Consider the following 24,472-nt stretch of genomic DNA (forward strand, 5'->3'; position numbering starts at 1 on the left):
TCCCACCCTTGGATCAAATTTTGGAGGGAAACCACTTGAGTTTTCATTGCAGTAAATGCTCCTTACAGACTTGCATCGTATAAATGAGCAACAGTCCTCATATTGACTCTCAATCCAAAAATCTTTATTGGCTGTTGCTCTTTGGGACATTTTCAATTGGTAACCATAGTCAGCGCTCACCCCAAAGCAGCAAGGACAGCATAGCCTCAGATGCCCTGTTTCCAGAACCGCCAGGTAACAAAAAGGTGCATGTCTATAGTTTTGACCATGGGAGGTTGAAGCTCCTCCTTTTATCCAAACAGACTATCAATTGCTTCCCATATTGTTACCTGACTGAACCTTCATTTCTGAAAGCCTTTTAAATTATAAGTTCTGCTTGCTTGCAGAAGAGATGGAGCACCATAGAATGCAGACATAACATCACTGCAGAAACCTGGCTACTAACAAAGAAAATTACAGCACAGGAACAGGCCCTTCGGTCCTCCAAGCCTGCACCGACCATACTGCCTGACTTAACTAAAACCCCCTACCCTTCTGGGGACCATATCTCTCTCTTCCATCCTATTCATGTATTTGTCCAGACGCCCCTTAAAAGTCACTACTTTATCTGCTTCCACTACCTCTCCCAGCAACGAGATCCAGGTACCTACCATCCTCCGTGTAAAAACTCTGCCTCGTACATCTCCTTTAAATCTTGCCCCTCGCACCTTAAATCTGTGCCCCCTAGTAATTGACTCTTCCACCCTGGGAAAAAGCTTCTGACTATCCACTCTGTCCATGCCTTTCATAATCTTGTAGACTTCTATCAGGTCACCCCTCAACCTCCGTCGTTCCAGTGAGAACAAAACTGACCTCTAACCTCTAACTGTCTTAACTGACCTACTAACCTCTATCCTTTTGACCAAGCCACAATGCTTAAAGTTGAAAGGCTCTTCAAAACCTTTTCTCCAAAAGTTTCTAAATTTGCCTGGAAAATCAAACTGGCTACCTGCAAATATTATGAAGTCTATTTTTTTCGACTTGCTGCACATCTCTTATTCCAAAGAACACACCATTAAATCCTGTCTTCAGCCACCTGGACTCACTTGGATTAACTCCCTGAGTTGAAGGACCCATCTAACTGGACTCTGATATTCACATGAACTCTTAGCTATTCTATTTGGTTTGAATGTTCGTAGAAGAGAAACTCCTTTATCTTGCTGCTTTCTTTCGTGTGTCTGTGTGTAGTAGTGGTAAACCTTTTCTGGAATAGTATGTATGAATATATAATGCTCATTATTTAAAAATCCAAGAAAATCTGTTGCTAGTAACTTTTGTAAAACAACTGATTACACCATAAATGAGGTATGGGAAACACATCTCAAGCCATATCAAAATTAAACTACCCTGGTTACAGACGGGTCAGAAGAATTAAGGAGTCAAGTTTGTCTCTCCTTCCCTGTCCGTAACACAGCACAGTTGCTGTATTGTGAAATAGTTTCACTTTGACAGTTTTCTTAGTATTGGTACAATCTACATTCAAGTCCCTGCTTTAAATTACCAGTTGATTGAGATGCTATCCTCTACATTGCTCAGGCCTGAGTGAATATTTGACAATTTTACTGTGTGATGAGAAAATGTTTTTGATGACGCTTATTGTGTAAATGCAGATGGAGAAAAACCCAGACAAGGAAACGTTTTTTTCATCCTTGGGATGTTGGTGTTGTTGGCAAGGCTGAAATTTATTGCCCAACCATGATGACCTCAAGGATGGTGTGAGCTCCTGCCTTAAATTGTTACAATCTGTGTTCTGAAAGAAAGGTGCTCCTGGGAAGGGTTTCCAGGATTTTGCTTCTGTGATGATGAAAGGGCAGCGACGTATGTCTAAGTCGGGATAATGTGAGACTTGAATGGGAATTTGGAAATGATGGTGTGCCTATGTACTGCTGTTTTTTGTTTTTCTAGGTGGAGGTTGTATGAGAGGTACTTTTGAAGAAGCCTTGGCGAGCTATTGCAATGCATCTGTTAAATAGCATGGACTGTAGCCAAAGTATGCCACTGCTGGGGTGCTAAGGCCAGTGGATGAGATTTTGATCATCGTGCTTTATTCTAGAGTCAGTTGCACAGTGGTATTGTCGCTGAACTAGTAATCCAGAGACCCAGGGTAATGCCCTAGGGACTAGGCTTCAAATCGCACCACAGCAGATGGCAGCACGGTGGCACAGTGGTTAGCACTGCTGCCTCACTGCGCCAGGGACGCAAGTTCGATTCCTGGCTTGGGTCACTGTCTGTGTGGAGTTTGCACGTTCTCCCCGTGTCTGCATGGGTTTCCTCTGGGTGCTCTGGTTTTCTCCCACAGTCCAAAAGACGCGCTGGTTAGGTGCATTGGCCATGCTAAATTCTCCCTCAGTTTACCCGAAGAGGAGCTGGAGTGTGGCAACTTAGGAATTTTCATAGTAACTTCATTGCAGTGTTAATGTAAGCCTACTTGTGACTAATAAATAAATTTGAATGTAAAACTCAATAGAACATCTGGAATTGTAAGTCTAATGATGACCATAGAACCATTGTCAATTGTCAGTAAAAACCTATCTGGTTCACTAATGTCCTTTTTAAGGGAGGAAATCTGTCATCCTTAACCTGGTCTGACTTGCATGTGATTACAGACCCACAATAATGTGGTTGATTCTTAAATGGCCTAGCAAGCTACTCAGTTGTATTCAACCACAATGAAGAAAACGCAAATCAATGAAACTGGATGGACCATCCGGCTTTGACCTAAGCACCGGAAATGACAACAGCAAACCTAGCCCCGTCGACCCCTCTACCTAATGAACACCTGGGGGCTTGTGCTAAAATTGGGAGGACTGTCTCACCAGGCTAGTCAAGCAACAGCTGACTTACGGAATTATACCGTACAGATAATGTCCTAGGCACCGTCATCACTATTCTTGGGTAAGTCCTGTCCCATCGGTAAAACTGGAGTTGGTGGGCATAGAGGAAAACACTCTGCTGGTTGGAGTCATACCTGGCATGAAGGGAAGATGTTTGTGCTGGTTGGAGGTCAATTAACTCAGCTCCAGGACATAATTGCAGGAATTTCTCAGAGGAGTGTTCTAATCTTAACCATCTTCAGCTGCTTCATCAATGACCTTCAGTTATAAGGTCAGAAGTGGAGATGTTTGCAGAAGATTGCACAATGTTGAACACCATTTGCGACTCCTCAGATACTAAAGCATTTTATGTCCAAATGCAGCAAGACCTGGACAGTATCCAGGCTTGGGCTGATAAGTGGCAAGTAACATTCACACTACACAGGCAATGATCATCTTCAACAAGAGAGAATCTAATCATCACCCCTTTACATTCAATGGCATTTGCATTGCTGCATCCCCACTATCAACATCTTGGGAGTTACAACTGACCAGAAACAACTGGATTTGCCATATAAATACTGTGGCTGCCAGAGCCAGGTCACAGGCTAGGAGGCATCCTGCAGCGAGTAATTCACTCCTGACTGGCCCCAAAAAAGCCTGCCCACCATTTACAAGGCACAAATCAGGAATGTGATAAGTGCAGCTCCAACAACATTCAAGATGATTGACACCATCCAGGGCAATGCTTGATTGTTTCACCTTTGAACATTCAATCCCTCCACCACCGATCAACAGTGATAGCCGCGTGTACCATCTACAAGATGCACTGCAGGGAACTCACCAAACTTCCTTAGGCAGCACTTTCCAAACCCATGACCACTACCATCCAGAAGGACAAGGACAGCAGATACCTGGGAAGACCACCACCTGGAGGTTCCCCTCCAAGTCGTTCACCATCCTGACTAGGAAATAAATTGCCATTCCTTCACTGTTACTGATCAAAATCCTGGAACTCCCTCCCTTTCAGCATTGTGGGTGTACCCCCCCACATTCAATTTTCCTAGCTGCTGCACTTGGTTGAATGCTACCTTGACGTCAAGAGTAGTCATTCTTGCCAGATTATCTTTGGAATTCATTGAGTGCAGTGTGGAACCCAAGCTGACTATCATTGGGCAGATTTACAGTGAATGAGTGTTGCTTGTTGGCATTGTTAATGACTCATTGCTGATCATTGAGAGTAGGCTAATGAGGCAGCAGTTAGCGTGGTTGGAAGTTTTCTCTTAATTCTACTAATTAAAATTTGTCAACCGTTCAAATTTTGCATTACATCAACTTCTTTCAGTACAATACATAGCACTCTGAGGTGTTTCACTGCGCGTTCAATTAAATATACATTTCATATCAAACATTCTCTGGTACATGCAGCTTGGGTTTTTTTTTGGTGTGCTACAGCCCCTTAGTGTACCAAGACATAGCGCTTTAATGGTGTCCTTTCCTCAATGAACCTTTGAGGCAGATGCCATGCTTTATTGTGTCCCTCATCATGTAGTCTTGACTGTGGCATGTGCCAGTCTGCAACACTCGGTTGTGGACAACTCTTGGTTTTGGAAGACCAGCAAGTTTTGGAACAGCAAAGAGGATATTTCATCAATTCCAGCAGTTAATATTTATTTCAATGTGTGTCCTGTAACAAAACTATGTCCTATGTTACAGAGGTGTTTGGGATGCACCTTGATAAAAACAACTGCATCTCTTTCCAGACCCGCCTTGCAAAGGCATCTTCCTGAAGGAGGTGGGTGATGGTTTCTTCCACACTGCAGGTGTGTTAAGGTCCATATGTGGTGGCGCTGAGGCTCTTAAGTATGCATTTAGGATCTGATGGGAAGAGTCCTTTTTACCTAATGTTTTCAGAATTTAATAGTGTTTCCTCTGAGGAAAAAATATATCCTGGGAGCATCTCATTTTTATTTCTTAGTCAAATTAACCTAGATGCAAATCAGTCCTAAAGTTTTTAATGTGTTAGACCAGCAAGTGAGAAACATACATAAAAAGCTGAAATGCTGTTTTTCTTTTGTGGATAGCTCTGTGGCTCGAACATCCTATTGTAGGTGTATAGGATGTTGCATGAGTTCAGGCCGGCAACAAGATTGAACTAAATCAGTGCATCAATGGTAGCCATGTGTGAAGTGAGCTACTGTTTCAATGATCAATTTTATGCTGAGATTTAATGCATGTTGGCTTGACAGTTTGATTGTAAATGTTGTGGACATGCCAGTTGTGCTGAGTGCTACTACTTTACATTTATAATGTTACATTTATCTGTTTCTGTCCTCATTCTCAGTCTGGAAAGTATATTTGTATGCCATCAAAGACTAGGTTGTCATATAGTGGCATGTGATATATTGTTACCCTTCATACAAGGCATAGATTATCTGCTCGCTTCACCTAGATAATGGACAGAAAGATATTTTGGATGCTAGGGATATGCACATTGTGGTCACTGACATGGAACACAATACGTCTAGGTATAAGATTCCAAATAATTATCTGGTCTTTTGATGGCTGTCTTAATGTTTTCCGCCCTGTGTCCCTCGAGTGAGCTCTCTTATATGGGAAGACTTCACTGAAATGTCTAAAATCAAACTGTTTCTGGAGTTCCATTTGGAGTTGCTCCTTGCCCTTTTGCTAACTCATAGAATCCCTACAGTGCAGACTCAACGCCTAATATATCTTTGATTTGATTTACTATTGTCACATGTATTAAGTATACAGTGAAAAGTATTGTTTCTTGCGGTATACAGAGCATACCGGTCATAGAGAAGGAAACGAGAGTGCACAGAATGTAGTGTTATGGTCATAGCTAGGATGTAGAGAAAGATCAACTTAATGCGAGGTAGGTCCATTCAAAAATCTGATGGCAGCAGGGAAGAAGCTGTTCTTGAGTTGTATCTGTCTCCAAGGCTCTTAATGAATTTGAAAATCCATTCTAATATATTTTTGATTTTGTAGTGTTGTAAATTAGAAGTCTTTCCATCAAGAGCCTTGAGGCCAACATTGAATTGTGCACCTCAATAGGAAATCCCAAGTAAGTAGTTGGTTAATTTGTGTGTAATAGCTTGGCATTGATGCTTGATGACTTGCTAATGTTGTTTGTCTTGTTTCACACTTAACAAAATGGCCCATTATGCGTGTATTTGGGTTTTAACAAGATAGTGTGGATACTGCATTTGTAGCTATTCTGGATCTCTTCATGAACCTGGGCCTGGCCAAGCTTGTCCTCAACAGGTCCAGGCAGCGGGCAACCGAGAAGGTTGACCGACCCAATTGTCTGTCCCTCTGCGGCTACTTCGGTGGCCGGGTGTCCCTGGAGAGAGAGCATGCGGTGTCCATGGCACCATTGGGACCTTGTGTGCATGTTGGGCACCACAGAGACTGTGGTACCTTATTGACCCTCTTACTCACATTTTGGTTTAACATTTTAAGTTTAATTTGTGATTTGTTTTTGTTTCGGGCAGTTCTCCTTTAAGGGGTAATCCCTTTTACTTTGACCTTCAAAGTAAATTGAATGTAATTGTTTGACTCAAAAGTGTTTGTAGGTATTCTGGATCAAATTGTGCTCTAAATTTTAATAATGTTTGCATTTGTGTAGTGTCATATCACGTGTAAACAAGTCAAAGCTCTTTGCACGAGTAATTACTTTGAAGTGCACTGACTAACGAAAAGTAGCAACCACTTTGCTCCACCAGTGACCCACAAAATGGCAGCATGATTAGAATTAATATAGTATTGGTTGTAGGAGGAGCTTCATATGTTTCACATGAAGCAATTTTTAAAAGCGGTGTCTCGGCCTTTTGGCTGGGATGCAGATGGACTCGGGTCTTAGAGGAGGTATTGCTTTCCCTCCTCCAATCAGCTTGGCTCATGTAGATCAGGTCCAGGACAGGGTAATTTGGTCGCTTGCCCTGTCTTGCCAGCCTGGATCGGAAATGTCTCAACTTGTTGAGACTCTGAATTGGACTTGATTTGATTGAATTGGAAAAGTATAAAATAAAATAAAAAATTGGCATTAGCAAAGGCAAGGAGGAAGTAAAGTAATCTTTGTCCCAATTAGAATCTTTAATACCTTGATGGACAAGAGAACTAACCTTGGCTAAGATTTCATCTGAAGGGTGACACCAATGACAAGGCAGTGCTTCCTCTTTAAAATTTTGCTTTATTTAACACTTCCATGTTCAAACTCAGTTTTGCGTTTAATTTTCAAAATGATTTCATCCTCGTGCATAGTGACACGAGCAACTTTTTATACTATCATTGATTTTGTAAATTTGCTGACAGTGATAAGGGTGGGAGCTGTACAAAACAAATTGCTACCTAGAAAACGTTTCACAGATCAACTTCTGTTCTGAATTATGTTAACAGAATGATTTTCATTGATAGGTATGATGATTATAACCACAATGACGTGGCTAATGAAGGAATATATTGTTGACTTTCAAATGCTTATTTATATTTTGTACCATAATAGTTCTACCATCGTTGAATATTTACTTTGCTTTTATATGTCACGCTTGGTTGTACTATCTTGAAAATAGGGTTTTACTCATTTTCAGGAGAAAAAAAAGATTTGATTTATGTTTGTCTTTTGAATTGTGCAACCCTCTGAATCAGTGGCATGTGACCTCAGGGTTGTGAAATGTGTTTTAGATCTAATAATGCGTGTGTCCATGAAATAGGACCAAAGAGCTATAACAATGATAATTGAATAATCTCTACTAAAGTGGATAAGATCTCAAAGGCTTTTGTAAAATACAAAAACAATACGCTGTGGATGCTGGTTAATTTGAAATAAAAATGGAGAATACTCAGACTTAGCCATATGCATGGAGAGAGAAACAGGGTTGATGTTTCAGTACAATGACCTTTCGTCGCAGCTTTAGTATTTGGCATGTGTAACTAACTGACAATGGTAAACATCCAAAGTCTAGAGTATGAGAGTCTTTAGTCTTCATGAAGGAAAGCTTTATGGTAGCATTAGCCAGCTGTAAAAGGACTCTGGTGTTCTTTTGATTTTTGTTTTGAGCATTTAAGTGCATTTACTACCCAAAGAGTAGATATATATTTAACTTGTTATACATAATGTTCTTTCCAGTGCGCGGCATTTTGCTGGTTAGACCAAAAGCTCATCAATACGACTATTTTGTCCCAGTACTGACAAATGTATTCTTTGTTTCTGGAAGATATTGTTAAGTCATCAGCAACTTGCTGATGTCAACATCAGTTAGTACTAGTCACGGCCATCCCATTATTGAAATGTTCTCTGTGGTTTGGTTTTTGCTTTAATTAGTATTCCAGTTACAGTTGAGGAAAAAAAAATACCATCTGTCTCATCAAGATTTGTAGAGCCAAAATAGCATCTCAGCATTTCCTAACTGTCCCTATAGCAACATAAATATTCCTAATCTACAGGGATTTTTAACTGCTTGTTGACCTTGGTTATGTTGACTTAAGAATAATACATAATGGAACAAAATTTTGTTGAAGTTGGAAATAGGATCTTTGTAAATGTTTCTTGTCTTACTGCAATTGGATAGCTATGTGCAATCTTTATATTCCACTTGATATGTATGTTAACTTATTTCCACCTAACGTAGAAGATCAATTCATAGGTTTAGTATGACAAATATCAAGCTGCTTGCTAAATAGTGAAAGCAGCATATTATTAAGGGAGCTTAATCCCTTGATCCCCCAACCAATGAATCAGTCCAAAGGTCTACAGTCCTGCCACAGATGTTGGCCACCAGCTAATTTGATTCTTTTCATGGGCGGCACGATTGCGCAATGGTTAGCACCGCTGCCTCTCAGCTCCAGGGACCTGGGTTCGATTCCCAGCTTGGGTCACTGTCTGTGTGGAGTTTGCACATTCTCCCCTTGTCTGCCTGGGTTTCTCTGGGTGCTCTGGTTTTCTCCCACAGTCCAAAGGTGTGTGGGTTAGGTGCATTGGCCATGCTAAATTGCCCCTTAGTGTCCCGGGATGTGTGGATAAGAGGGATTAGTGGGGTAAATATGTGGGGTTACGGGGATAGGGCCTGGGTAGGATTGTTGTCAGTGCAGACTCGATGGGCTGAATGGCCTCCTTCTGCACTGTAAAGTTTCTGTGATATCAAAGATGGTTGATATCACAGAAGGCTACAGGACTAGACAACATCTTGACAGTGGTACAGAGTACATGTCCTCCAGAACTGGACTTGCCTCTAGCCTGTTCTAACACAGGCATGCATCTGACGGTATGGAAAATTGTTCCATTGTGTTTGCAAAAGTCAGGACAAAGCCAATTATTTTCCTGTCAGCCTACTGTCAATCATTAACAAAGTGATGAAAGGAATTGACAACAGTGCTATCAAGTTGGACTTAGCCATAATTGGCTTATCAAGGCTTTGTTTAGGTTCCACGAGAACTACTCTGCTCAAACCTCCTTGCAATCTCAGTCCAAAGGTGGACAAAGAAGATGGATGTAAGAGTTGAAGTGACTGCCCTTGACATTAAGGTCACACTTGATCAAAGAGCCCCCGTGAAAAGGAAACCACTGGGGATGAGGGAGAAAACTCGCAAGATACTGGTGTTATATTAGGCACAAAGTAAGCTGGTTGTTAGTCAGAAGATTTTTTGCAGTATAGCCTTACTATTTTCAGCAACTTCATCACTGATCTTTTCTTGATAGGCCAGAAGTGGGACAGGGTAATGACTTGATTCTGCTCCAGTTGGAATTCCTCAGATAATAAAATTCAGGCAATTAACTTCTGCAACAAAAGCAGCTGAACACCTCCATGTGACATTTAATGTATTACCATTGTTGAATCCTTCCCCATCAACACCCTTAGGAGCTGGCATTTACCAGAAATTCAACTAGACCAGCCACGTAAATACTGTGGTTATGAGCGATCCACCTCTTTTGACTTCCCAAAGGTGCTCCATCTACAAGGCACAGGTTAAGATATGTGGATGAGAGCAGCTGTAATAATGTGTAAGCAAAGTAATACCAACTAGGATGCCTTGATAGGAAGTCCAGAAACCTTCTTAAACATCCAATTCTTCCACCTCCAGTGCATAGTGATGGATGTGTAAGATCTGATGGATGCCTTGTAACAGCCCACTGAGGTTTCTTCAACAGTATTTTTTTTTGTTTGTTTATTGGTCACAAATAAGACTTGCATTAACACTGCAATGAAGTTACTGTGAAATTCCCCTAGTCGCCACAGTCCGGAGCCTGTTCGGGTCAATGCACCTAACCAGCTCGTCTTTCAGACTGTGGGAGGAAACCGGAGCACCCGGAGGAAACCCACGCAACACGGGAAGAACATGCAAACTCCACACAAACAGTGACCCAAGCCGGGAATCGAACCTGGGTCCCTGGCACTGTGAAGCAGCACTGCTAACCACTGTGCTACCGTACCGCCCCGTGTACTCCCCAAATCCATGAAAACCATCATCTAGCAAGGGAACACCATTATTTTCAAATCTTACCACAATTTATATTGTCCACTCATCAATCATTGTTGGATTAAAGTCTTGGAATTCCCTACCTAACAGCACAATTGGATTACCTTCACCACACAGACTGCATTGGTTCAAGAAGTCATCTCGGCAGAACCTAAGAACAATGCACTGAGGTGGCACAATGGCACAGCAATTAGCACCACTGCCTCTCAGTGCAAGAGACCTGGGTTTGATTCCTGGCTTGGGTCACTGTCTGTGCCGAGTCTGCATGTTCTCTCGATGTCTGCATGGGATTCCTCTGATTTCCTCCCGCAAGTCCAAAAGACACGCTGGCTAGGTGTATTGGCCATACTAAATTCTCCGTTAGTGTATCCGAACGGGCGCTGGAGTGTGGCGACTAAGGGATTTTCACAGTAACTTCATTTTGGTGTTAATGTAAGCCTACTTGTAACACTAATAAGTAAACTTTATTAAACTAGGGATGGATAATAAGTACTTCCCTGACTAGTGATGACTATATCCTTCCTGAGGATAGTAATTTTAAAATTCAAATAACAATAGAATCTGAGGATGCCTGCATTATAATGCAGTTTGCAATAAACTTCTACAATGGACGTCAGCCAGCAGAGCAAACCAAAACCAAAATATTGTGCAATGCTGGTAATCTGGTGAGGGTGGAACCAGGAACTTCAGGGAGTTCTTGATTTGATCTGATTTATTATTGTCACATGTATTAGCATACAGTGAAAAGTATTGTTTTTTGTGTGCTATGCAGACAAAGCATACCGTTCATAGAGAAGGAAATGAGAGAGTGCAGAATGTAGTGTTAGTCATAGCTAGGGTGTAGAGAAAGATCAACTTAATGCAAGGAAAGTCCATTCAAAAATCTGACAGCAGCAGGACAGAAGCTGTTCTTGAGTCGGTTGGTACATGACCTCAGACTTTTGTATCTTTTTCCCGATGAAAGAAGGTAGAAGAGAGAATACCTGGGGTGCGTGGGTCTTAAATTAGGCTGCTTTGCCGAGGCAGTGGGAAGTGTAGACCAGTGTAGGATGGAAGGCTGGTTTGCGTGATGGATTGGGCTACATTCATGACCTTTTGTAGTTCCTTGCGGTCTTGGGCAGAGCAGGAGCCATACCAAGCTGTGATACAACCAGAAAGAATGCTTTCTATGATGCACCTATAAAAGTTGATGAGAGTCGTGGCTGACATGCCAAATTTCCTTGGTCTTCTGAGAAAGTAGAGACTTTGGTGGGCTTTCTTAACTATAGTGTTGGCATGGGGGGGACTGTTGTTTATCTGGACACCGAAAAACTTGAAGCTCTCAACCCTTTGTACTTTGTCCCCATTGATGTAGACAGGGGCATGTTCTCCTTTACACTTCCTGAAGTCGATGACAATCTCCTTCTTTTTGTTGACTTTGAGGGAGAGATTATTGTTGCCTCACCAGACTCTCTGTCTCATCATTGTTTAAAATCCGACCCACTATGATGGTGTCGTCAGCAAACTTGAAAATCGAATTGGAGGGGAATTTGGCCACACAGTCATCGGTGTGTGAGGAGTATAGACGGGGGCTGAGAACACAGCCTTATGGGGCACTGGTGTTGAGGATGATTGTGCAGCAGTTACAGAGTAAATGTCAATGATATTTCAGGACTGGAAAAAGTTGGAGATGCAACAGATGCAAAGTGTCTTGGAAAGGGGTGGGTGCAGGGGTTTGGCGAAGAGACAATCTGAAATATCATCAAAGAGCAGCATTTCAAGGTGGGTATTCTTGAAAGAGAAATTACAGTGAATTACAATCAAAATAACGGTACATGCTGTGATTCTGTTCCCATTGCCCTTTCTTGCCTCTACTTGCTTCAAACTTTTCACATCTCTTAACCTTTGTCAGAACTGGCAGACGCTATCAACCTGCAATATTAACGCTGTGTGCCACTCTCCATAGATGCTGCCTGATCCTGATGTCTTCTGTTTTTCTTTCCGATTTCCATGCTGCCTGGAGTACTTTTTTGTTTTAATGTTTAATTCACTGCTGCTCCTGTTTCGGGAATATCTACCTTTGACATTTTGCTTTTCTTTCCAGAAGATATTCCGTTTTCTCTTCTACCTATCGCCATTGCCCTTTACCAACTCCTGCACTTTTGTTAAAACTATTCCATTTCCAACTTTTGCCACTTTCTGACCATGTCTTAAACCATGAATACTACTACATCTATTTCTCTCTCTCTCTCCAATATTTCCCAATGTTTTCTGTTTATATTTGGGTTTACAATGCAATCTGAAAAACTGAAATATTGTTCAGGTATTTGTTTATACAAATGCATATTGACAGCAAGAAGCCATTATGTAGAGTATTTACTGAAGTATTTGCAATTTTTACCTGGTTTCTGCTTGATAACACATTTCCATTGCTTTCCTGTGAGGGTTCATGAACTCTGCAATTACTGTGACCATGCTGGTGTGATGTATGTATATAAATGAAGAAGCGAAATAGCATTTTTAAGGAAAATGACTGCAACCACACACTTGCCTGTACATAAAACACGTACATTACATTTTCTCACACCTGTCTCTGGCTGGTTTTGACTTTGCATTTGTTTGCTGTATCTTTAGTCCGTTAAGTCTCACAACGCCAGGTTAAAGTCCAACAGGTTTATTTGGAATCACAAGCTTTTGGAACACTGCTCCTTCATCAGGTGAGCCACTCACCTGATGAAGGAGCAGTGCTCCGAAAGCTCGTGATTCCAAATAAATCAGTTGGACTTTAACCTGGTGTTGTGAGACTTCTTGCTGTGCCCACCCCAGTCCACCGCTAGCATCTCTACATCATCTTTAGTTCATGACATTCTTCACATGAAAGTGTTACAATTTTATGTTAGCAGAAGGGTTTCCATTTTATATTTCGTGTTGTAATCAAAATACTCCAAATTATGTTCTGCGTAATCCATTTGTTCATTTATTATGATTATTGTATTGAGATCAAGGATGGCTGGAGGGGTAATTCTATGCATGTTGAGATTCCATACAACACATTACAACGACATGGCGTTGATTTAGTTAGATGTTTTGTGTGTTAGAGGGATACATTTAGTTTTTAGACATTCTAGTAATTCCTCATAATTAGTAAGGTTCTTTGAAATATCATATCAAGCGCACATAGATTTATGTTACATTAAGCGCACGTGGATTTATTGTGTGCAGAGCACTTGCAACAGTAAAACATAAAGGCCTGGCATTTCCAGTACATGATTGGTGCAATTCAGCTGACATATCAGGTGATATTGACATAACCAGCGCAAAAGATTGCGGAATTATAAGTGTTAATTTCTTTTGGTGCAAGTTCTGCAATCTTTTGCACCGGTTTTTAAAATATCACACTCGAAACAAGCCTATCTCTCAAAATATCTTGCAACCCATTGGTTGAATTAACCACGATTAGAATTTATGCTATTTGCAGTATTGCACTCCTGTGCAGGTCTTGGAAGAGTGTAAAACATTTTGAAGTGTTTTGAATGATTTTAAACTAGGGAAGTGCACTGATATTAAGAAATAGTTTTCTATTTATTAATGCCATCAGTAATTTAAAATGTTATGCAGATGGTGGATTGGTGCTAATTTAAAATGCTTATTTTTAAAAATGATATAGCCATCTTCAGTCCATAGTCAGCCTAGCTGCTCCTGCCATTGTTTACAGATATGGACATTTTGCACTTTGCTCTCAGCAAGTTCCAACCTTCCCCCCACCCCTCATCTCCATGGTAACCAAGTCGCACAGGCTTGTGGTCTAGCTAAACTCAGCCAATCACATGGCTATCTTCTTTACTCGTTTACCTTGAAAGAATCTAACATCGCCTCATATTCTTAACAAAATATATTTTTAAAAAATATTTTGGAGCACTGCCTGATTGTGCTAGTTTGTGGTGGATTTAGCTTCTGATATGCAAATGAGGTTGAGTGGAAATTTGGCAGAGGCTTATCTTGGAATGGATGTAATTTTGGACACAATTTACTTTGGAGGTTCTGGTTGTGTTCAAAGTAAAATTTCAACTCTTATCATATCTGCAACAATAGTAATTTAGGAATTGAGCGTGTTATAGTATTCGGGTTGATTCCAATTCCCATTCTATTAAAGTAGTATTCCAGCTGTGTGATAACTCCATATCAATAACAGTCAACAAACTAATCCCAGAAGTTGATTTCCATTAATCTAACAAGATCACTATACCTCTTTATTTAGCAATCTTATTGCATATTTCCTTTTACATCTCATTGCTGTTCAATCATGTGAATCTGCGCACCGTAACCGTGTCTTTGATTCTGCAATCCTCAGCACTGACCGAAGTGTTTGAGAATAGACAAAAAATATCTACTATCAGGTAGATGTTATATCAACTATCAGAACATATGGTCATAGTTATAGAAGCTTGTCACTTATCAGCTCATAGTTAGTGTAATGCGGTTCATGACAGGTGTGAGGACATCCAACTACTGCCTGGGAATATGGTAATAGCTGTGATAGCAGGGATCAAAATTGGTCAGAAGGAAATATCCATACAAAAATACAACAACTTATGTTATTTTCTTAACAGAGCTGCAGTAGAAGAAGTTGAAGGAGATTTTGCTGAATTGGAGTCAAAACTTGAAAAGGTGCGTACCATCATGTTTAAGAACAGTATTTCATGTTTTTATTTATTGGTCATCTACCACTTCCTTGGTCCTTGATCTTCGATTTGTGATGTAAATGTTACAATGTCGAGGTACATGATTTGAGGAAATACCAATGTCTCAGCAAAATGAATATGTTGCGGTTACATGTAAATGTCCTTGCAAAAGAAGGATGCTAGGTCTTATGCTATAGTTATTGTCAAAAAGTTCCAGGAAATAATGTGCCAGGCTCCCCTTGCTCTCATAGCAGAAATATTTATTAACAGAGACATAACATGATAAAATGTCAACAGACACAAATTGTCCTTGAAGATGGTGTTAAAAATTACAAATGCCAAATGTAAATAGGCCAGAAAATTATTATGTTACTTAAATAAATTGGCCCTATTGGATGCCTCGCATTGACTGCATACTTGTAATATTTGCCAATTCGACCCAGCCCTTTACCCTTGCTGTTTTTGTCAACACAACTTTCCTGGTAGGTTAGTGAATAATTGTGTGGCTTGATGGGCAAAATTAAGGCTCGTTCAGCTGACGACATATTTTGCGGCTTGTTCCCTCTCCAAATGTTGGTAGCATCTTGGAAATGCAGATAAGCCCTTCAAATGGCTTCTGGGCGTGTCCACCACACCTGTCTCCAAATTTGGTTAATAGTTTGCCGATGCTTCACGTTGACTCCGCATCACCTGTGACAACTTTAATTTTCTTTGGGGCATATGATTTTAACTCTGGACTCACTCTGAATTTTCCATTGACGACTTGGTTATATGCAACCTAATAATAGTGCATCACCAAGCCTATGCAACTTAAGTTTTCCCCATATCCTTTTGCTTGCACACTTTGGCTAGCCCTCTGAACTTGCCTCTACTTTTTTCTCTACCTCTCCTAGACCCTGCTCTCCTGTCATCATGATCTCCATCTCCTTTTGTTTTCCCCTCAAGTACTCGCTGCCTTATCAAATCCTATTCCAACCCTTCAGTGTTCCTTGACTTTTCCAATCTCCTGCTTCCTTGCCGGTCTTGACTCTCTCAGATAAGCCTACAACTTTGATCTGAGCCTCTCTTGGTATTCTCCCACTGAGGCATTTACTGCTACCTCCTCACATGCTACCCATCATAGTCCCAACACAAAAGCAAAATACTATTGATATTGGAAATCTGAAATAAAACTAAAAGTGCTGGAAAAGGTTTTGCAGACCAGGCAACATCACCTGTCTGGCAGTGTCTATGGAGGAAAACAAGTTTGTTCAGGTTGATGATCTGTCATCAGAACTGAAAAAAGATAGAAATGTAAATGCTTTTCAGCCAGCAGAAGGGGGAGGAGGCAAAAGTGAAAGCCAAACGGAAGTGATAGGGTGGAGAGCAGTAGAGATTAACTAACAAGATTTCATGAAGCAAAAGCCAAAGAGAGTGGTAATGAGTATAGTTTTTTAAAAAAGTATCCAGATAAGGCTTCGACAGCTACATAGCAGCCATCTGAATGCAAAACTAAAGGATAAAGAAACAAACACACAAAAAAAACCAACAAAGGAGGATCAAGTAGGTCAAGAATGAGGCAGAGGTTATGATCTAACATTATTGAACTCAACATTAAGTTTACAAAGATGTAGAATGATGAGACAAAAATGAAGTATTGTTCCTCAAGTTTGTGTTGAGCTTCATTGGAATACTGTAGCTGGCCACAGAGCGAGGTCAGAGTGAGAGCAAGGTGGAGAATTAAAATGACAAGCAACAGGAAGCCTGGGGTCACACTTATGGATTGAAAGGAACTGTTCTGCAAAGCAGTCACCAAGTCCACAATTAGCCTCCCCAATGTAGAGGAGACCACTTTGTGACCAGCAAATATAGTATCCCAAATTGAAAAAAATACAAGCAATTTTACCAAAATGGCCAACCTCACATTTTCCTCGCACATTATATGTGTCAAATTTCCCCTCATTCACTTGCTTGTTCTTTTCTGTCCTTCTCATGACTTGATCTTCAACCTATTTTATACCATTAGCAATTTTTCTACAATACACTCGGTTCTTTCATCCAAATCTAAATTACAACTATTTGAGGCCTCAGCACCGATGTGGCATCCCACTGGTCACAGTATGTCAATATGAAAAAGATCCATTCACCTCTACTCTGTTTCCTGTTAGTTAGCGAATCCTCTATCCATGCTAATATATTACCTCCAACATCATGAGCTCTTATCGAATGTACTACCGTACCTTTTTGAATGCCTTTTGGAAATCCAAATATACTCATCTACTGGGTGTCTCTTTATCCACCCTACTTGTTATATCCTCAACAAACTATAATCAATTTGTGAAACAATTTCCCTTAAGACCATGTTGACTGCTTTATTGTATTATGTTTTCTAACTGTTCCACTACTAATTCCTTAATTATACATTCCAGCATTTCCCAATGACAGATGCAAGGCTAACTGACCTGCAGTTTGTTGATTTTTGTATTGCCTTCTTTGAATAAAATTACATTTGTAGTTTTACAATGAGTCTTTTCCAGAATCTAGGACATTTTAGAGGATTACAACCAATGTGTTCTTTATAGCCACTTCTTTCAAAGGGCGCAGACCATTTAGTCCAAGGACCTTTGTCAGCCTTTAATCTCAATAGTTTTCTGAATTTTTTTTTGTCTAACGATAGTGATTGTTTTCAGTTGCTCTCTCCCTTTTGCTCTTTGAGTTTCTTCCATTATTATGGGGATGTTTTTTATATCTTCTACTCTGAAGACATATAAAATACTTGTTCAAATCCTTTTCCCTTTTTAAAAAAAATACCCAGCTTCATTCACCAAGGTCCTGGTGTTCACTTTAATTACTCACTTCCTTTTTGATACGCTATGAAACACTTGTTGTCTGTTTATATGTTTCATGCTAGTTTACTGTCACACTTCCCTCTTTATGTTTCATGCTAGTTTACTGACACACTTCCATTTTACTGGTTTCTAAAATGTTCACTGTCTTCTGCCCTGCCATGAACCTTGCAGCACTGTACGCTTTTTCTTTCAATTTGGTACCACACCAAAGATGTGTGGGTTAGGTTGATTGGCCATGCTAAATTGCCCCTTAGTGTCAGGGGGATTAGTAGGGTAAATATGTGGGGTTATAGATGGGGCCTGGGTGGGATTGTTGTCGGTGCAGGCTCAATGGGCCAAATGGCCTCCTCCTGCACTGTACTGCACTTTTATGATTCTAAACTTCCTAAGCTGGCCACAAATGGTACATCATGCATAGAAATATACATAGAAAATGGAAGCACGAGTAGGCCCTTTGAGCTTGCTCTGCCATTCATTATGATCATGGCTGATCATCAAACTCAATACCACCCCCCCACCTCTATATCCTTTTAGCCCCAAGAGCTATGTCTAATTCCTGCTTGAAATATCTCAACATTTTGGCGTCAACAACTTATAAAATATCTCCTTGATTAGTCATTTGGTAGTGCAGAACTTTATTGCTAAAAAATGATGTTCTGTTGAAGCTTTTCATTTTGCACTCATCAGGTCAATTTCCGGGGAAACAACAGCTTCATACTGTATGAGAAGAGGGTGCTACCTGGTTGACAAATGAACTCTGGTAGAGGTGTTGCCATAGAGAATGCATCAGTTGATGGCGACTGACAGTTAAATTTCAACCAATGCTTGGCAATTAAACCCAAAAGTTGGACTATTATGGTCAAGGCATTGCCCTGTGGAATGAACAAACAAGTGGCTATCACTTGTCACTGAAGGAACTGTGATATAGTTCTAAGTCAGTGATGGTCTGTGGCTTGGAGGGGAATTTTCCCATGATGGTGTTCTGAAGTAACTGCTGTCCTTGTCCTTTTATTGGGTGAGATTGTGGAAGGTGTGGGGGGTTTGGAAGGTGACTTTCAAAGGAGGGCTTAAGGAGGCTCTGTCTGTTGTTTGACTGCAGGGAATCAAAGATTATGGGAACTGGGCAGGAAAGCGGAGCAAAGGCTGATGTTAGATCAGTCATCATCTTATTGAATGGCAAAGCTGACTTGAGAGGCCATATGGCCAGCTTCTATTCCCTACATTCTTATGTATTTGTTGCATTTTTTGTTTTTAATTGAGTTGAATGTAATTGGGTTCAGCATGTCCTGTTGCCACTTCAAAATGTTTCTTTTTGTCAGTACCTCTGATGTGTCCCAAGGAGCTATCCTTGGTCCCTATCCTTGGTCCTCTTTCTCATCCCTATACTACCCCTCCGGTGATGCCATCTGAAGGTTTTCACATGCACACTGATGACACCCAGATCTACCTCCAGGATTATTTCCTTTAACTCCTCCACTGTTACCAAATTATCAGACTGCTTATCCAAAATCCAGCATTGAATGAGCTGGACGTTTCTCCCATTAAATCTTTAGGAAGAGCTGAGGTCGTGGTATTCCATCCCATTCCAAATTCTGTTCCTTGGTTACCCATCTCTGTGGCAACAGTCCCAAAATTAAGCCAGTCTGTTTGCATGCTTGTGACCCCGAGATGAGGTCGGAAGCTCATTTGTGCTAAGGCTAAGGGCGCCCATTTCCCCCTCTATAACACTGCCTCGCTGTACTTGTCTCAGCTCGTCTGCTGTTGAAACCATCATTCATTTTTGTTACCTCTAGACTCAGGTATTCCTCGTACTCCTGGCTGGTCTCCTATGTTCTATACTCAAACTTGAGGTCATCTAAAATTCTGCCCGTAATCTGATGAACAAGACTTGGTTGTTTTTTTCATTTCTGTGCTCATTGAAGTACACGAGTTCTTGGTCAAGCAACATCTTGATTTAAAAATTATTACCTTTGTTTTCAAGTCCCCCTCTATTGTCTCGCCTATTCCCAGTTCTCTGATCTTTTCCACCCACAACCATCCAAGATATCTGCGCTCATCTTATTCTGGCCTCTTGAGCATTGAAAATCCCAGCTTTTAATTGCTCCTGCATTGGTGGCTCTGCTTTCAGTTGCGTAGGTCCTAAATTCTGGAGTATCCTTCCTATACCTTGCCATCTTTCTACCTTGCTTTCCTCCTCTAATGTGGAGATGCCGGTGTTGGACTGGGGTGGGCACAAGTAAGAAATTTCACGACACCAGGTTAAATAAAGTCCAACAGATTTATTTGGAATCACGAGCTTTCATAGCGCCCTCATTCACTTGAGGAGGGAGCAGCTCCCCGAAAACTTGTGATTCCAAACAACCCTGTTGGACTTTAACCTGGTGTTGTGAGACTTCTTCCTCCTCTAAGACACTCATCTAGCTCATGGACCAAGCTATTGTTCATCTGAGCAAATATTCCCTATGTCACTTGGTATCATGTTTCGCAGACTTAATTGGATAACATTTTTATCATCGGGATCATAAACTTTTTTTCCTTTAGGTTGTGAAGTTATGTGCTGGAATCATAGATGCTGGGAAGAACTTCTGTAGTGCTAACAAACAGTTTGTAAATGGAATTCGTGAGCTAGCCCAACAGTCCACCAAGGATGAAGTTATTGAGGTAAGAACCTGCTCTGGATAAATTATAATATTTTCAGAATAGTAGTAGTTGGATTGCTGTAGAAACAGGATGACAAGCTGATGGTGTTCTGATACCTAACTGAATTATAGTTTAGATTGCTGTTATTTAGGAAGGAAACCGTGGTGCTGTATTTGCTTTGCTTTGTTTCCCTTTTTACTTACTTGGGTGTAGCCAAAGTATTTCAGGAAATGGGTTCTCTCCAGTCTGCACTGTCATCTGTGCAGCTTTCCCAAGGATCTACCTGTGGCCCCTTTCTGTTTCTCATCTGCTGTCCCTTGACAGCATATGCAGATAGTTTGATTGCTCCACTACCTGATACTGTAGTGTTTGTCTACCACAGGGTTTCCCAAACATTTCTGGACATGGGGCCCCTATGACGTCCCAAGAGTACTGATGGGACCCCTGAGAAATGTTCTTATTATGTTGAGTTAACTACAAAAAAAAATTGCTTTAGCACAATAGGTGCAAACATACAAAACTTAATTTGGAGAAGTCTTTTCTATTTCCTACATGTAAACATTTATCATAATTAAATGTTCCCATATTTAAAAAAAAAAGGTACTTTGATCTTACCTGTTTGTCATTTTGAATGGGAGGGGTGATGGTGCTCCTTTGTTATCATTGGTTAATGGGAGGAGTGCTACTAGAAAGCTGGATTCACATGTCAGGCGCACGCAGGTGCTTGGCCTCCGCCCCCCAGTCACAACACCCCACCCCTCCCTTTGTGGGTATTTTGGGATACGTTTCAAATGTTAAATACAACTCATTACATTTTTAAAATATAGAATGAATTGCTTGTATGAAGACTATTCAAAATTTATCCCTTTGATTTTGTGTTTACTTCCAATAGAACAGTCTGATGAGGTTTTCAGAGAGCCTTCAGGAAATGGTTAATTTTCACATGGTAAGTCATGAATTCTGGCATTGATGTTCTGTAAATGTATCCCCATTAACATGCTTTTGTGTCAACCACTTCAGAAACATTTTGTCATTAGTTTAATCTTTTAAACATCTCTATGAAACTCTAATTTACTTCATTCGAAGTCAGTAGTGTAATGCTCGTTTCACAGTATGGTGGGGTAGGGGCAGTATCGGTCACCTTGAATTGTCCAAGAGCACATTGCTAAACCGTATCACCCAGTTGCCAAAGCCTTGAACTGCTGAATTGAGATTAATTTTAGATTAATTTGCCCCTCCCATAGTCGTTTGAATACCCAGTCACATGATAATGACAAAACTGAACCACCCTGCTTTGTTTAAAGCTCTCTGACTAATGTCCAGTCCGTTGTTTTTGTTTTCTACATCATGGCCATTGATAATTGGCCTGTAGTCTGCTCTCATTTGTCAGTGCTTTTCTCCAATTAACCTTTGTACAGTGTTCAAGAGCAACTCGTGTGAGCTATCACATGTTCTTATCTGTGAGAGGAAGCCTCAACCAGTTGTTTCTGTATTTTTCTTACTGTAGATCAGCAATTTATTATTATAGGACTGGTATAATTATCTAACACTTAAAGAAATTATCCCTCTGTAGCAGAACAATCTTGCAGATTTTAATTTTTAATTTTTTTTGAGGGATATTGCACAGGACAGGATTTTCACATTTGCAATGCTGTTGATGATGTGTGACTGGCTAATGGTTGTAAGTTGCCTTTGGTTTTGTTGTCGCCTCTTCTATTTTTAACTGTGTTCTCCTTTGTGATTGTTTCACTATTGTAAGGATAGTGGAAGTTAGCCTCTTGTCATAGTTAGAAAAGACTTGTTAACAGTGTTATATGTGGCATGATTTCACCTGTGTAGGAAGTATTTTTTTGTGAAAAGGTTAAGTAGTTGCAAAGGTTAGTTTGATATACACTAGAATATTTTTATATTCTTGCCTCTGAGAGGAGAATTAAATTTTCAGCTGATTGTTGGAAACTAGCAATGCTAGTTTATCAATTATGTAAAATCCTATCCAGTCAACTTGCACTGCAGGAGTTGTTCCTGTATATAATTAACTGTTTGCATCCTTTTCTGTTTTCAATAGGTGGTTTATGTTTAAATTAGTAAGGTTTGTTTGACCAATGTATTTACAGAATTGTACAAATTTCTGGAAACTTACAAAAATGTGAGGAGTGTTTTATTTGTGCATTTCAGTGTATGTTGTTGACGTGTATTTGCTTTTGCTGCATGAAGTAACAATGGCCAGAACTTTCTGGTTGCTTGCATCGCTGGGATCTTCTGGTCACACTGACAGTGCACCTCGCCACGAGTTGCCTGGTGGCAAGGGGTGCCTTCGACAGGAGACCCTGTTGATAGGGATGGGACCAGAGGATTCCACTGCTGGCCAATGGTGGACTGTCTCACCAGCTGTGAAACACATTGGTTGCATGGAAAATTCCGCCTTACCTGTTAAATGTATCGCCTTTTCCTAAGAGACAAAGAGAAAAAGGGACAATCGCAGTTGAGCCAAATAAAAAGCAATATCTGGGGACTGAAGGACAATAAATCCCCAGGGCCTGATGATCTACAACGCAAGGTACTAAAGAAGGGGGCCATGGAAGTAGTGAATATGTGGGTTGTCATCTTCCAAAATTCTGTAGATTCTGGAATAGTCCCAGCAGATTGGAGGATGACAAACACAATCCCACTATTTAAAAAAGGAGGGAGGGAGAAAACAGGGAATTACACACCGGTTAGCCTAACTTCAGTAGTTGGGAAAATGTTTGTCTGTCAGAGACTATTATAAAGGATGCGATAACAGGACACTTAGATGGGATTAGACAGAGTCGACATGGATTTATGAAAGGGAAATCATATTTGCCAAACCTACTGGAGTTTTGTTTGAGGACGTAATGAGTAAAATTGATAAGGGTGAACCAGTGGATGTGGTGATTGGATTTTCAGAAAGCTTTTGATAAAGTCCACATAAGAGGTTAGTGTGCAAAATTAAAGTGCATGGAATTGGGGGTCATATATTGCATGGATTGAGAATTAGCAGACAGAAAACAGAGAGCAGGAATAAATGGATCTTTTTGGAAGTGGCAGGCAGTGACTAGTGGAGTCCTGCAGGAATCGCTGCCTGGGCTCCAGTTATTCACAATATACATCAATGATTTGGATGGGGGAACCAAAAGAAATATTTCCAAATTTGCTGATGACAGAAAACATGGCTGAGAATGAGAGTGATGAAGAGGGTGTTATGAAGCTTCAAGGTGATTTGGACAAGTTGAGTGAGTGGGCAAATATATAGCAGATGCAGTATAACATGGATAAATATGATATCCACTTTGGGCAGAGAAACAGGATGGCAGAGTATTATTTAAATGGTGATCGATTGAGAAATGTTAATGTACAAAGGTACCTGGGTGTCCTTGTACACCAGTCCCTGAAAGCAAGCATGCAGGTATGCAGCAAACAGTTAGGAAGTCAAATGATATGTTGGCCTCCATTGCAAGAGAACTTGAGTACAGGAGCAAGGATGTCTTACTGCAGCTGTCGAGGGCATTGGTGAGGCCGCACCTTCAGTATTATGTGACTTTTTGTCTCCTGATCTAAGGAAAGATGTACTAGCCATAGAGGGAGTGCAGTGCAGGTTCACCAGACTGATTCCTGGGATGGCAGAGTTGTTGAATGAGGAGAAATTGGGTCAACCGGACCTGTATTCACTGGAATTTAGAAGATCGAGAGGAGGTCTAATTGAAACATGTAAAATTCTGGACAGACTAGCCGCAGGGATGTTGCTTTTTTTGGCTGGGGTCTAGAACAGGAGCTTGCAGTCTTAGAATATGGGGTATGCCATTTAGGACTAATATGAGGAGTTGTTTCTTCACTCAGAGAAAGATGAACCTAAGGAATTCTCTATCACAGAAGGCTGTGGAAGCTGAATCATTAAATATATTTAAGAAGGAAATAGATTTCTAAACTCTAAAGGTGTCAACTGGTACGGGGAGCACAATGGAGTATGACTTTG

At 40.6% G+C, this 24,472-nt stretch overlaps 1 protein-coding gene across 6 annotated transcripts in view; it reads left to right on the top strand.

Annotated features, from left to right (window-relative positions):
- The window catches only part of LOC144489811 (arf-GAP with coiled-coil, ANK repeat and PH domain-containing protein 2-like), a 144,644-nt gene that overhangs the window by 14,613 nt on the left and 105,559 nt on the right, over nucleotides 1-24,472 (top strand). For 5 of the 6 annotated variants that reach the window (XM_078207670.1, XM_078207657.1, XM_078207664.1 and 2 more), the window contains exons 2-4: nucleotides 14,942-14,999; nucleotides 20,383-20,502; nucleotides 21,374-21,427. In XM_078207670.1, coding sequence (XP_078063796.1) covers nucleotides 14,942-14,999; nucleotides 20,383-20,502; nucleotides 21,374-21,427 — 232 coding nt within the window. Of the gene's footprint in view, nucleotides 1-5,864; nucleotides 5,941-14,941; nucleotides 15,000-20,382; nucleotides 20,503-21,373; nucleotides 21,428-24,472 lie in introns of all 6 variants that reach the window. The other variant, XM_078207682.1, reaches the window with a different exon arrangement.

Source organism: Mustelus asterias, chromosome 3, assembly GCF_964213995.1.
Source record: "Mustelus asterias chromosome 3, sMusAst1.hap1.1, whole genome shotgun sequence".
NCBI classification, from domain to species: Eukaryota; Metazoa; Chordata; class Chondrichthyes; order Carcharhiniformes; family Triakidae; genus Mustelus; species Mustelus asterias.